The sequence below is a fragment of the Rhea pennata genome, chromosome 3 (genome assembly GCF_028389875.1).
Source record: "Rhea pennata isolate bPtePen1 chromosome 3, bPtePen1.pri, whole genome shotgun sequence".
Classification (NCBI taxonomy): domain Eukaryota; kingdom Metazoa; phylum Chordata; class Aves; order Rheiformes; family Rheidae; genus Rhea; species Rhea pennata.
The window spans coordinates 104,005,337-104,017,891 of NC_084665.1; the positions used below are offsets into that span (position 1 = coordinate 104,005,337).

At 44.4% G+C, this 12,555-nt stretch overlaps 1 protein-coding gene across 1 annotated transcript; it reads left to right on the plus strand.

The window, feature by feature from the left end:
- The first annotated feature begins 547 nt into the window (after nucleotides 1-547).
- LOC134137947 (glutathione S-transferase-like) lies at nucleotides 548-6,864 on the plus strand. Its single transcript, XM_062571118.1, has 7 exons — nucleotides 548-616; nucleotides 1,617-1,726; nucleotides 2,760-2,811; nucleotides 3,988-4,120; nucleotides 4,957-5,098; nucleotides 5,994-6,125; nucleotides 6,453-6,864. Exons 2-7 carry the CDS (start codon nucleotides 1,640-1,642, stop codon nucleotides 6,579-6,581), a joined length of 675 nt encoding a protein of 224 aa, XP_062427102.1. The 5' UTR covers nucleotides 548-616; nucleotides 1,617-1,639; the 3' UTR covers nucleotides 6,582-6,864.
- Nucleotides 6,865-12,555: the final 5,691 nt, after the last annotated feature.

Here is a 12,555-nt window from a genome sequence, read left to right on the forward strand (position 1 = left end):
AACCAGCAAGGCAGGAAGGTAAGAGGTAGTTTATGCTGTGTTGACTCTTTGAAGTCAATATGGTTACCAGAAGAAAGCAGTCAAGCGTGTAGAGGACAATCTTTCTTCATGATGCCGCTCTTCATTCACTGCTACTTGGAGTCATCAGCAGCATGCATCTTCAGCAGGTCAAACTCAAAAAGATATCTTTGATGGAAGCTGAATTAGTTGATTAGTAAAGATGGAATTTGTCAGAAGTACACAATCCTAAAACATTTAAGTAAAAAAAAGTTACTATCATAAGAGTTTTTAAATCTTGGGAATTTTTTTGATTATTTTTAACTAGCAGGCTGCTAAGCGGTGAAAATAAGAGGCGCACAGTTTTCTGCCAGCTCTGACAGAGCTGGTAGAAACTGGTCAGGAACTCTTGTGAGTCTTACATTTGTCCACAGCATGCCTACTGAGGAATTTCTTCTGTGTAGATGAGGAGTGACCATGCAGGACTAACTGCTTAAGAAGGAGGAGGTTCTCATCTGCAGAGAACTGACCCCCTCCCTCTTTGTAGGAGGGGCTACAGAGCCTTACAAATTCAGGGCAAAGCTGCTGAGAGCTTAGAGTGAGTTACACTTCGTACAAGGTAAGCTTTGGGGATCTTAGCTACGCACAGGGAATTAGTGTATGCAAAAGTCAAGTCAGTGACTGTCGTTAATGGCTTAAATACTTCTACTTGTTTCATTACTAACATGGCTGTGTGCATCAAATGTTCACTCTGTAAGTAGCTGCTTGCTAGGGGGACCAATTAAAAAGACAGGTATTTAGATCTCAGAAATGTGAAGAATGCTTCCTGTTACCCCTTTCTTCCTATTTCAGAGAAGACTGCATGTTATTTACAAGGAGAATATGTCTATATATTTTGTAGGCATTTGGTTTTTGCTGCTGTTAATACTTCAGCTTTATTGTTGACATGGTGTTTATGATTGTGAGACCAGGATGAAACTGGGTACTGTCTGCATATTTGCTGCCGATGCCCTGGAGCTGTTTCGCAATGAGGTGGCTGGTGGTGTGCCCAGAAAAAGCTACTGCTTCAAATTCTCTCTGTGTTTACTCTTTAACTGTTGCTTCTGCTGATAAAATATGAACTAGTGTAGGCAGCTGATTGATCTCTTAGAAATGTTTGATGTAGCACAAGTCCAAGGAAAAAGCAAAAAGATTTGGAATTAAATGGAGTAAATTTTTCTGTTTGACTCTGCTTGCAGTAAAAGCTGTTGGCCAATCTAATAGTACTGGAGATGATAGTATAAAATTCTAGGTCTTCCAGTGCTTGCCCGAGGAAATGGGAGGCATGGGGACTGTTGTAGATGAGACTAAATGCTTAGAGTGGGGGAAAAAAAAACCCCTTCCCATCACCTTATAATGGAATATAATGCCCACTGGAGAAAACAAAGAATATGAGAGTTTGTATTGTGTATCTGCTTAAATAATAAACTGTGTCCTGAGATAATGCTGAAATAAACGGAGCAGTGTACATTGCAGACCCTGCTCATTGATGAGAGCAGAACACTTTGGGAAAGTAGGGGTGCTAGGGAGTCAAAACCAGTATTCTGAATCCTTATGCTGCAAAACTTTATTCTCGATAGGAGGAAATCAGGTGCTTGGAAACATGCCTGGGAAACCCAAGCTCTACTACTTCTGTGGACGAGGCCGAATGGAATCAATTCGGTGGCTACTAGCAGCAGCCGGAGTTGAGGTCTGTCTATGTCTCTTATACTAAGAGCATGTGAGAAATACATAATTTTACAGTCCCCTATCAAAACTGTGACTGACCTGCTGGTCAGTTTAGCGCACTGCACAATGATGACCAAGTTAGCATCGCTAGTTATGGTTCTTCTGGGATCATGGTATTGCCTATTACTACCCCACTCACCATTAAAAACCAAGGAATGTCACCACTAGCTGAGCCCGAATAGCAAAGCAGGTTCCTATCTCACTTTCAGCCATCAGGACTATTGTTAGCATTGTGAATGCATCTCCCTGAGCTAGCCAAGTAAAATTTTTATAGCGACGGTAGTAGTCCCTGGCTTTATCTTCTGATCATAGGGGTTCAGTACTGTCACCTCTGAAGGCCTCCGGCTGAACCCCAATGTCCATGAGATCATTTAGATTATGCCTATTAGAGTGTAACTTCCCCTTGAAGATATTGCCTTATATAAAACAACCAGTAATTCTTCTCCACTCTAACAATTTCTGGTGTTAACGCTGGAGAGGGAGACAGTGTGGGGGAATCTGTATGTTTAAGAGCTGTGAGCTTTTGTCACGGTGACAGGCCAGAAAGCCAGAAAGCTGCAGAGGACGCATGATCCTTTCTCTTCCTCCTTCCTCCTCCCAGCTTGTGGCAAAGAAGCTCTAGCACAGTCCTGTTGCCACTGTATGAACTTGCTTATCCTCCCTTCTCCCTGCACCATTGCTTGCTCCATCCCTTGCCAGCAGTGAGAACAGGAGCAGCATGGCCATACCTTGCCCGGAGGACGATGCTCTGTGCCTTCTAGGACCTCTGGTTTAGCCAAAATCTTACCTGCACCCAAATATGATTCATATGGGAGAGGGGAGAGGAGAGCATAACAGAGGCAAAATCATTTTTAAAAGATACCACTTTAACATCCGATTTATCTTTTTACAAGAAAATTCCCCAAAGCATGACTTTCTGGTCCCCAACGGTCTCATGCAATGCAGAAGCTAAAACATGCAGTGACAGCATGACTTTTCTTCTGTGTTTCCTGCAGTTTGAAGAAAGCTTCCTGGAAACAAGGGATGACCTGTTGAAGTTAGAGAAGAGTAAGTCTCCTTCACTTTTTAGTAAACAGAACTATCTGTCTTAGAACCTCTAAGAAGTCTTCTGTCTCTTAAAAAGAAAATCCAGATTGGACTGAACCTGAGGTATCAGAGAGGCACGCTGCAGTAACAACACACGGTGACAGATGACACCATCCGCCCCGTCACTTCAGTCGTATGACAGTACAGTTTTTTGTAATCGGATCACCTTGAAGTTCATTAGTATTTTAGGTTGCCCACCAAGCTGTTGTTTTATAATCCGTATGAAACCACTTTCAGAGTTCAGAGTTTAACCCGTACCTCTGATGTGTTCTTGGTTTCCCAAGGCAACAGCTGATCTTGGTACTCTTTAGCTTCCATCTCTGTGGGTTTGAGATTTACTTTCCCTCCAAGGCAAATGACACGTCTGTGCTCTTGCAGTTCACCTTGGCTGACCAAGGAAGTCTGAGCTTAGGCTGGCATTTGCAGTCCTGCTCTCCTTTCGGAAGAATGAGTCGATCCTCCCGCCACCTGCTAGCTTTCAAAAAGCGCAGTAATATTTTAAGACATGAGCATAATAATAGAAATATGCCCTTCATAGCAAACAGTTTCTGTGCACACTTGCCTTACAGTGGATCCAAAGATGGACATAACTGATCAGTTATTTAAGACAATAAATGTGATCCCATCCAGCAATTATTCTGACTCACACCTCTGATCAGTTATAGCCAGTATAGTAGTCACAAAGCTAACTATAAACATTTACATTGGCATTCACGTTGACAAGCTTTTAAGTAGTCCATGTTTCCATAATATGTATCATAGTTCGACAGAAACTGGTTTGCGATGGGTCAGATGCATTAGGTCCTTCCGTCCCTCCCAACTGTGTCAACCTCAAGGGAGATTCACCTGCGTTAGGACCATGCAGGGCAGGACTTGTCCTTTTCAGCGTGTGGCTTCTAAAAGTTGTGCATTTGGATGCTTCATCAGGTTTGAAGAAACTTCAAGCAGCTGACTGTTATAACATTAGATTAACATATCACCAAGAAATGGTTCTTCATTTTATGGTAAGCTTTTTCCATACCAGGAAGACTGTCTCAAATCAAAAATAATCTGGAGCATAAGACGTTTTGCCAAATACCCACTGATGGTACTCATTCAGAAGGCGAGTGTCTCCTTATCATGTCCCTTTTACTGCAGGTGGAGCCCTGCTCTTTCAGCAAGTGCCCATGGTGGAGATGGATGGGATGAAGATGGTGCAGACAAGAGCCATCCTCAGCTACATAGCAGCAAAGCACAACCTCTACGGGAAGGACCTGAAGGAGAGAGTCCTGTACAGTGCCAATGCTACCTTTGCTTGATAGATTACAATACATACAACCGTGTTGTGTAATACAAGAAGAATATCTCAGCTTACTATTAGATTCAGGGTGATTCAGCAGATTTTTGTGTAGCGCATCCTGACCTTGCCTGCAGATAATGTCTGCAACAGGATTAACCAGCTAGATTAACTAGGCAGGAGGGTACAAGCGAGTTTATGAAGATCAAAGGTCAGCGTCATTATCAGAAGAAAGCAGTCAGGAGTACAGAGGACAGTCTTTCTTCCTGATGCCGCTTGTCGCTCACTGTCCCCTGGAGTCATCAGCAGCGTGCATTTTCACCAGCTCAAATGCAAGGAAATGTCTTTGATGGAAACAGAAGCTCCCCTGTTTCTAGGAAATAGATATTAAAGGATAGCGCTCTCGAGGCACTTGCGTTAAATATGTAAATATCCTGAAATGCTTCAGGCTAATTAGCACAAGTAAACACCTTTCATGGTATCCAGTGGGAATCATGTAGAATCCCTTTTTGATTTCACACATCTGATTTGATTTTTAACGTAGGTTTGGGTGCCAGTTTTGTAAATATGTTTGACAAATCGTAATATAGAGGAGTATCACCCCTAGTGAAAAATGGAAAGGATGTAGTACTTTAGTTTTGGCTAAGCATATGCTACTTGTCTTTTGTCTTATCCCAAGCCAGAAGCTGTTGCACTTGGTGGGGGGACTGCTCCACACTATTCATTTGGGACAGAAGAGATGTTCCTAACATTTCAGTCGGGGCTGTGTCAGTACTTACTGTGTTATTCAGACCTACTGTGAATTGACCAAATCAAACTTTTTCTTCCAGAATTGATATGTATGTGGAAGCATTAATGGATCTGGATGAGTTACTCATGTACCATCCTTTCCAACCAGCTGATAAAAGGGAGCAAGATCTTGCTAATATTGTGGATAAAGCCACAAACAGATACTTCCCAGTCTATGAGAAGGTAGGTGGCAAGGATGTAGCAACTTAGATAAAGTTGGTTTCCTGAAACTGCATCCCGGATCTATACATGCAAACTTAATTCAGGCAAATGGAGAGGAAAAAATTACCACTTAAATGTACATACAATGTCTTGGGGAAGGCAGGGTTGGAGGGAATACAGAAGGCACAGAGGATGCTACAAATCTGGGAGAAATGCAGAGCTGCAGAGACACAGCACAGACTGAGCTCCCCAAATATCCATGTTTCAAACTGTATGTTGTTTCAGACAGACGCCACTTCACCATCATTTTCTGTTTCAAGTTTCCTCCTGAAGTATTTTCAGGAGAGGACCCTCTGTAAAATCATCTGTTTACTATGTGAAAGCATTATAGTTCCTTCTGTAACAAGCGAGAGGGTGGCTGAGTTAGATGTCAAGAACATGAGGTATGGGTTACGTATGGAGAGTTCCCAACAAAACATTTGCCAAAATTGAAGCGGAAGCACGTGAAAAGTAAGGGAAGTGCCCATCCTTTGGAAGAGTCCAAGATACTCTGTTATGCCCTGGGTTGAATTTTAACCTGTCATAAATTTTGTGCATGAATTTGCTGTGATGGTTGTGTTCAAAAGTTCTTCCGAACACAGGACTTCTGATTATGAGGATTACAGAAGTGAACGGACAAGGGCTCGAACTGAGCTATCAGAAAAATCTGCATGATAAGAAGGACTGATGTGGTCGGATTGCTTGTTTATACTACAGATGTTCCTACTGCATTGCCTTGTTTCACATGTGACTCCTATGCAGTGTATGACCTTGCTTTGAATACATTGTGTTAGGTTTAGTGTGCTCTGGCGGCACACACCCAGGAATGCCAGAGAAAAAGTTGCACTTACATCTGGTCGTTGTTCTCTGTTTTCAGGTTTTGAAGAACCATGGGCAAGACTTTCTTGTAGGCAACCAGCTCAGCAAGGCAGATGTGCTGTTACTTGAAGCCCTTTTAATGGCAGAAGAGTGCAAGCCTGATATACTTGCCAAATTTCCTCTCTTGCAGGTAATTGAATAGACAGTTTTAATGGGAAGTAAATCAAAGCAGAGCTATTGATGTACGTTGGCTAAGAAATACGGGGGAATAGGAGGGTAAGGAAAGACAAAATCAGAAGCAAATATCCTAAGTAATTTTAGCCTGCCTCAAATACTGATGGTCATTGTCTCCTTATACCAGTATAGCCACCAGGACTCAAAAGCATAATAGGGCAGAGCATAAAGAGTCTGCTGCATGAGCGACTCACAATATTACTTTTATGGCATGGTTAACATGCAAACGTCTGATAGTAACCATGGATCTTAAGTATAATGCTGTTTTGTTTTTGTTTTGCAGAGTTTTAAAGCAAGAATAAGTAATGTCCCCACAATAAAGAAATTTCTGCAGCCTGGCAGCCAGAGGAAACCACCAATAGAAGAAAAAGATATCCCAAAAGTGATGAAGATTTTCAATGTTGCCCAGTGAGCAGCAACGTAAAATCTCAGAAACTCTACCGCTTTTTCTCTGTGTTTCTTGACAGTGGCAAAGTGAAATGAATGAAAATAGTTAAGTGTTTTTCTGATCTCTCTTTCTCTAGCTAAGGATTAGATTTGGGCTACTGCAAACACTTTCCGTGCAAATCTGCTTGAACACACCAGCAAATGAAACGGTTAAATGAATTATGAGGTGCGCTGGACAAAGCAGGATGTCTTAAATTACTGATTTTAAGAGATTTCCTGAAATAAAGTCTCACTATTGACACTTAAAAGCATCTGTTTAATGACTGTTTGCAGCAAGTTGTATAGATAAGGGGTCTCTCATTCTGTCTTTCTGTTATTCCCAAGAGTTGCTGGAGCATGAAGAGAGCTTATCCCAAAAGGTGGTCAACATGACCATCCTGGAAACAGCTGGGCAGAGCCTGCAGGCTTTGTAGTGATTCTTCTAGTATTCGTATTTTCACAAATGCTTCCTTCTGCAAAAAGCTGACCGTAGTAACCGAAAGCACTTGGCGCATTTGACTGAAAGATGAATGCTTCTATCCAGCTGTCAAGATGAGAAACTGCAATTGTTTGAGGCAGCAGCAGTCGGACTGGTGTGAGGTGCTAGCACTTTGCCTTGAAATGTAGGTCTTAGGTTATGGTGACTTACGTTTTTGTATGCTAAGCTCAGTTAAATCTTACCTGTAAGCTGCATATTACAAACATAACCACTTGAATCAAGTTCTGCTATTGAGGGACTAGCAAAAAGGTTGAGTACATAAATGTGTATATTATTACACCAAATGAAACAAATCTGTACATGCAACTGCCAGTGCCCTAAAAGTAACTGCTGACTAGTACTATCAGTTTAAAAATTCTTTCTAACAACCACGTGGATGTTCCTGCCTATCGTCCTGGGGGAATGCCATGGGAATCAAACTGTTTTGAGCATTAGGGAAGGCAGAAAATGGTTTTACAGTGGAGCATGTATTAATTAGAAACGTTTTTCATAGACATGAGCTCTTTCCCTTCTGCCTCCCAGAAGCACTTAGGCAGCACTGAAAGCCACAGCGTGCAGTGAGAAACTGGAGGGGGAGACCTTGGCCTCAGCTGATGACCCTGCTCGTTGCGAGGTTCCCCTTTGTACTGCCTGGCAGAGCAGTTTTTTATCAGTTGGCATGCAGTCCCCAGGCTTCAGCCAAGCCATGCACCTTCAGCCAAGCTCCTGGCACGCTGGCAACCAGCCAGCAGCTCAGCCCGTCACCCTCGGGCTACGGCCCAGGCCAGTGGGTGCCAGGCACTGGGATGGCTCCCTCTCCTCTCCCCAGGTCACCAATGCCCTTGAGCGCTTCGGAGGCCACAAAGCGATTTGGGAGCCCCTGCATGCTGCGCAAAGCGCAGGTGTGCCACTGAGCAGAGATGCATGCAGGCCTCTGCTGCCGCGGAAGCCGCTATGGGCTGCCAGCCTGGCCTGCAGCACCAAGAGGCAAGTATGCCTCACGAGTATATTGAAATATTTCCTCATCGCTTCCAACACAATCACAAACCAAATTAACCTGTGCTGTATATACATAGGAAAATCCACTGAAGCTGATGACGCAAAACATTTTCCTGTGCTGTGACAAGAAATCAGTATCCTGTCTGAAAAACAAAATATCAGCTTTTTTAATTTATATTTTAAACTCATTACCCCCAAACCTTATTGTTTCAAGTGGAAGCAAGCTGGTGGCCATCAGCAGCAGCAGCTGGAAAGAATAATTGCTCCCAATTTATTTATTAGGGTATCTTTGAGGTTTCCACTAGTTTTAATTCCTGGATGCTCAGTCTGAACCAAGCACTACTTAAGAGATCGGAGGTCTCCAGGCACGCAGAATAGAAATGACACCGCTACAGCACTATTTTCCAAAATACTTTACGAGTTCAGTGAAGTGAGATTTTCAAAAGTCCTACAGACTAGGAGGCAGACAGTGTTCTGCTTTCCCTTCTTTTTAGGCTAGGAACTGTGTTGAAAAGGGCTTGCCTAAGATCTTGAAGGAAACCTCTGACAGAGCCAAGGATAGGAAATTTTAGTGATGGGACGAGTTACCCTCTGGAGATTTCTACCTGCCTCCCCTGCCCAGGAGGGAAGTTTGAGGGGTCGGTTTCAGCCAAACAAAACTTTTAGATGCCTCAGTTGAGGCAGTATCCATCTGCTTTTTGAGGGCATACTGTTGGCTTTAGTTTGGACACCCGCTGTAGCTCGGGCACACAGTAAGGATTTCCTCTTACCTGGATTCAAACCTATTTAAAGAAGACTAGACAACTAGATTAAATGTAGGTTTCTGCAAAGTCAGGGGAGATGAGTCTTACCCAAGTTGCCCATACCATGATTAACGTTCTTAATTGAACTCAGGTTTTCTTATCTTGCAGTCCTCTGATGGAGCAGACATTAAATCCTTGCGGGAATGGTTGCTAGACCTTGGGGTATCTACTAGAGTTCTGGGCTTCACCTTGCTCAGGCCTACCAACGGCTAACCCAGCCAGGCTACCGAAGAAAGCCAGTTTGGGTCTGTGCAAAAGTACGAGACACACCTCAGTGCAAAGGTCTATGGAAAGACACCTGGAGTCCCCTCCACCTTACCCTAGATTCTGGGTCGTGTTTGTCTAACGAGATTGAAAATACTGTTCCCAATAGTGTGATTTGATCTTGTACGCGTGGAAACATTTGTGCTAACAGCAGACTTCAGAACTGTAAAGAATCTTGGGAGGAAAACAGTCATTCCTCAGGCAAAGAAACCACTCTTCCGCAGAGGTCTCTCTCATTACGAAACATAACAAATTAGGTTCAGTCTGGACAATAACAGCAAACACAGTTTGGGCAGCTTGTGATGCCAACAAGGGGCTCCCGTTACACTACTGTAGATGCTTGGTGCTACCTGGGACACTGCTGGGGTGCTGAGGCACCCATGCGGAGGGCTGGTAGACGACACGTGGTACGCAGCACAGGGTTGTGCTCTGTTGGAGCTGCAGCTGGAAGTCGGTGGGATGCCCGAGAACATACCAGGTGGCAGGGACACCTCTGGTTTGGTGACTGATTCCTCCTGCAGGCTTCAGGAGCTTGAAGAAAAGAACTTCCCAAAATGTAAGAAGGGGACAAAGGGAAGAAACAAAGGAAAGAGCCTGAATCAGAAGGCAGAGACTATAGGAAATGCAGTCAGCTAGCAGTCTTGCTCTGGAGGGCTTGGTTCTCCTCACGTGCTGCGTGGGGTACAGAGGGAGGTGTTACTGAGTATGCCATTTGGGGACTAGGTACCTCCTGAAAGAGAAGACATTGCTTTGGTAACCTTTACCTTGTCCTTCTGTGGACCCCGTTCTAAATAATTCTACATTTTTACTGCCAAGCATGGAATGTGTTGGTCTAACAGGCACCATTGGTGGAGACTGATGGGAAGAGGATCACTTTCAGCTCCAGAGCAGCAAAAAATGGGTGCATCCAGAAAGGCTGTGGGGAGCAGCTTCCGAGTTGTGCAGTGGGATTATTAGCTGCATCAAAGTGTTTGCAGGACACTGATCTTGTTTTGTAACTCTAATTGCTTTGTAATTTCTCTAAACCATATATTAAAAGAGCCGGTCTTCAGATGTTAAATGCCCTCGAAATTCTAAAGTATCTAGTATCAAAGGCATGATAATTTCCATACCTACATATTGACCATTCCCACTGGGAGAGAACCACATCAAGTGATAGGAAAAGTCCGGAGATTAGAAGTGTGGAAGTGAAAATAGGGAGTAATCTCAGGCAAGTGGGACAGTTTGTAATTTGACAAGAAGATACAAAGTAAGACTACAGGCTAAGCGGGAGGGAGAACGGGAACAAAAGAGAGGCGACAGGAAGGAAAACCAAGAGCAGAAGATATGCTTCTTAGAAGTTTAATACGTTCATATGTGGACAGGTAACTCTAAAAGCAACAGCGATCACGTAACACCTCATTCAAGATCTCTTTGTCTCCCAAGGAAATCTCAGGAGGCTTTGACATTAGTCAAAGTTACTCGTTCACTGAGTATCACAGTGCTGTTTTCTTTTTGCATAAGCAGGACATTGCCGTTGTTATTTAACGCCCCCATATAAGAAACTGTTGGCAAAAACACATCGTAGCCATAAAATTCAAGCTCTGTAGCACAAAGAACACTGGTCTGCTTCTAGGGAACCGACTTTCTCTTCTTGAAAATGTTTCGAAAAGCAGCTAATGCCTTTCAAATACCCAAATTCAAGAGCTAAGCCAGCAAGAGAATGTTAAGGAAAAGAACTTTCTTCTTCTTTTTCATTTCTCTCTTCCCTCTGCCAGGCTACGTTTTGCGCACATATTCCTGGGTTTATAGCATCATTACAGAGCATACTTACTAGGAAAAATATCCCACACACGGTCGCTGAGGAAGAGCTCGGGGGCCCCTGCCCAAGGTAGTGGGGGCGAGGGTGGTGTTTTGTCCTCTCCGTATAAGCAGCTGAGGGCCCCATGAAGCTCTCCAGAGGCTGAGCCTAAAGCTCTGCTTCCCACCACAACTGCTCCCTGTTAGTAAGGACTCGGCAGTGGAATTTCCACTCCCATCTACGTTTTCAGGATTTTAGTTTTGAGCTGTGGACAGCGGGTGGCTGCGCAAGCCTGCAGGTGAGAGAAAAGGCTCTCCCACAGGTCAGAGCATCTCGCTTCGGTGTTATCAGTGACAGCTGGTGGCAATACCTGGCATGCTCAGTGGAAATCTTTCTAAAGGCTATGCCAGTGCTTCAGTGGCTAACGCCATTGAAGGACATGGTAAAATGTTGTTCTTTTGGACCAAAACATATTCTGACTGTGCTGCATGCCAGGAACAAGGGCTAGCCAGGGGACTGGCTGCACACAGCGAGATCATTTCTTTCTTTTCTTTTCTTCTTCTTCTTCTTCTTTTTTTTTTTTTTTTTTTTTTTTTTTTTTTTTTTCTGGTGGTGGTGGGAAACACTGGAACCAAGGAAACCACCAAAACATTGTCCACTTCTGAAAAGCCGTTGATGCAAACCTGCTCTGTATTACTGTTAGCTCCTTACCGTCTCTGGAAGTTCGTTTACCTCGAGAGCATGTGCGACACTAACAGTCTCCTTGGGGTGTTTCTTCAGCACTTGGATGCAACACTTCTTTACTTCCAAGGAGAGACACCCCCCCCACACACACAAACACACTCACACTCCCCTCCCTCCCCCTGCAGAAGAGCTACATGAAGAAGTTATCCTCGAGTGTACCCACCAGGACACACACCACGGCCGCTGCTGCTTCCGCTTGGGGTGAGCGTAGCGCTCCGCAGCTCAGCTAGCTCCTACGAGGCAGACGAAAGGCTGCTGTGGATACGAGTGGCTGTGGGCAGTACGGACTTTGCTGTTCCCGCAGCAAGGGCAGGGGCACCCTCGGGCACAACTGGGAACACCGTGGAAAAGAGGGAAAAGAGCACAGCAGCACTGGCTGCACCACGTGAGGAGTAAGAGTTACTAGAGGAAGGAAAGCACTGTGGCCAGGAGAAAACAAGACAAAGCAACCGTTTTATTTAAAGATGAGGGGCAGGGTCTTGGGAGCTGGTTTTCCTTTGCTTAAGCCACAGTCGAGCACTGTCCATGCTTCTTCCACTTCCACCATCCAGCAGGGAAGGAATTCTGTCTCAGTGTCTGCAAGAATGTGAGAGGAAAAAGCAGATAAAAACCAGGACTCTCTTATTAACAGGGAAGGAGAGGATGGTGGGAGCCGCTTTTCATTTGCTGCCATCCGAGGGCACGCACAAGTGAGACACACAGCAGTGCTGTAGAGGGAAACGTCCTGAGCAATTCAGGGTGGCAACAGTTGCTGCTTTTCCCTGAAAAGCAGTGAGCTGCTCCTGGTCTCTGATCTGCCGAAAGTCGTCGATCCCTCCGGACCCAATGGGGGAGCATTGGGGTGAGCTGAGGGTGGTGCAGGAAAGGGACTTGCCCTTTCTGTTTATGCTTT

Coding starts and splice junctions, on each gene's coding strand:
- LOC134137947 (XM_062571118.1), top strand. CDS start 1,640: ATGCCTGGGAAACCCAAGCTCTACTACTTCTGTGGACGAGGCCGAATG. Junction 2,812..3,987: donor CCTGTTGAAGTTAGAGAAGA/GTAAGTCTCCTT, acceptor CTTTTACTGCAG/GTGGAGCCCTGCTCTTTCAG. Junction 6,126..6,452: donor CCAAATTTCCTCTCTTGCAG/GTAATTGAATAG, acceptor TTTGTTTTGCAG/AGTTTTAAAGCAAGAATAAG.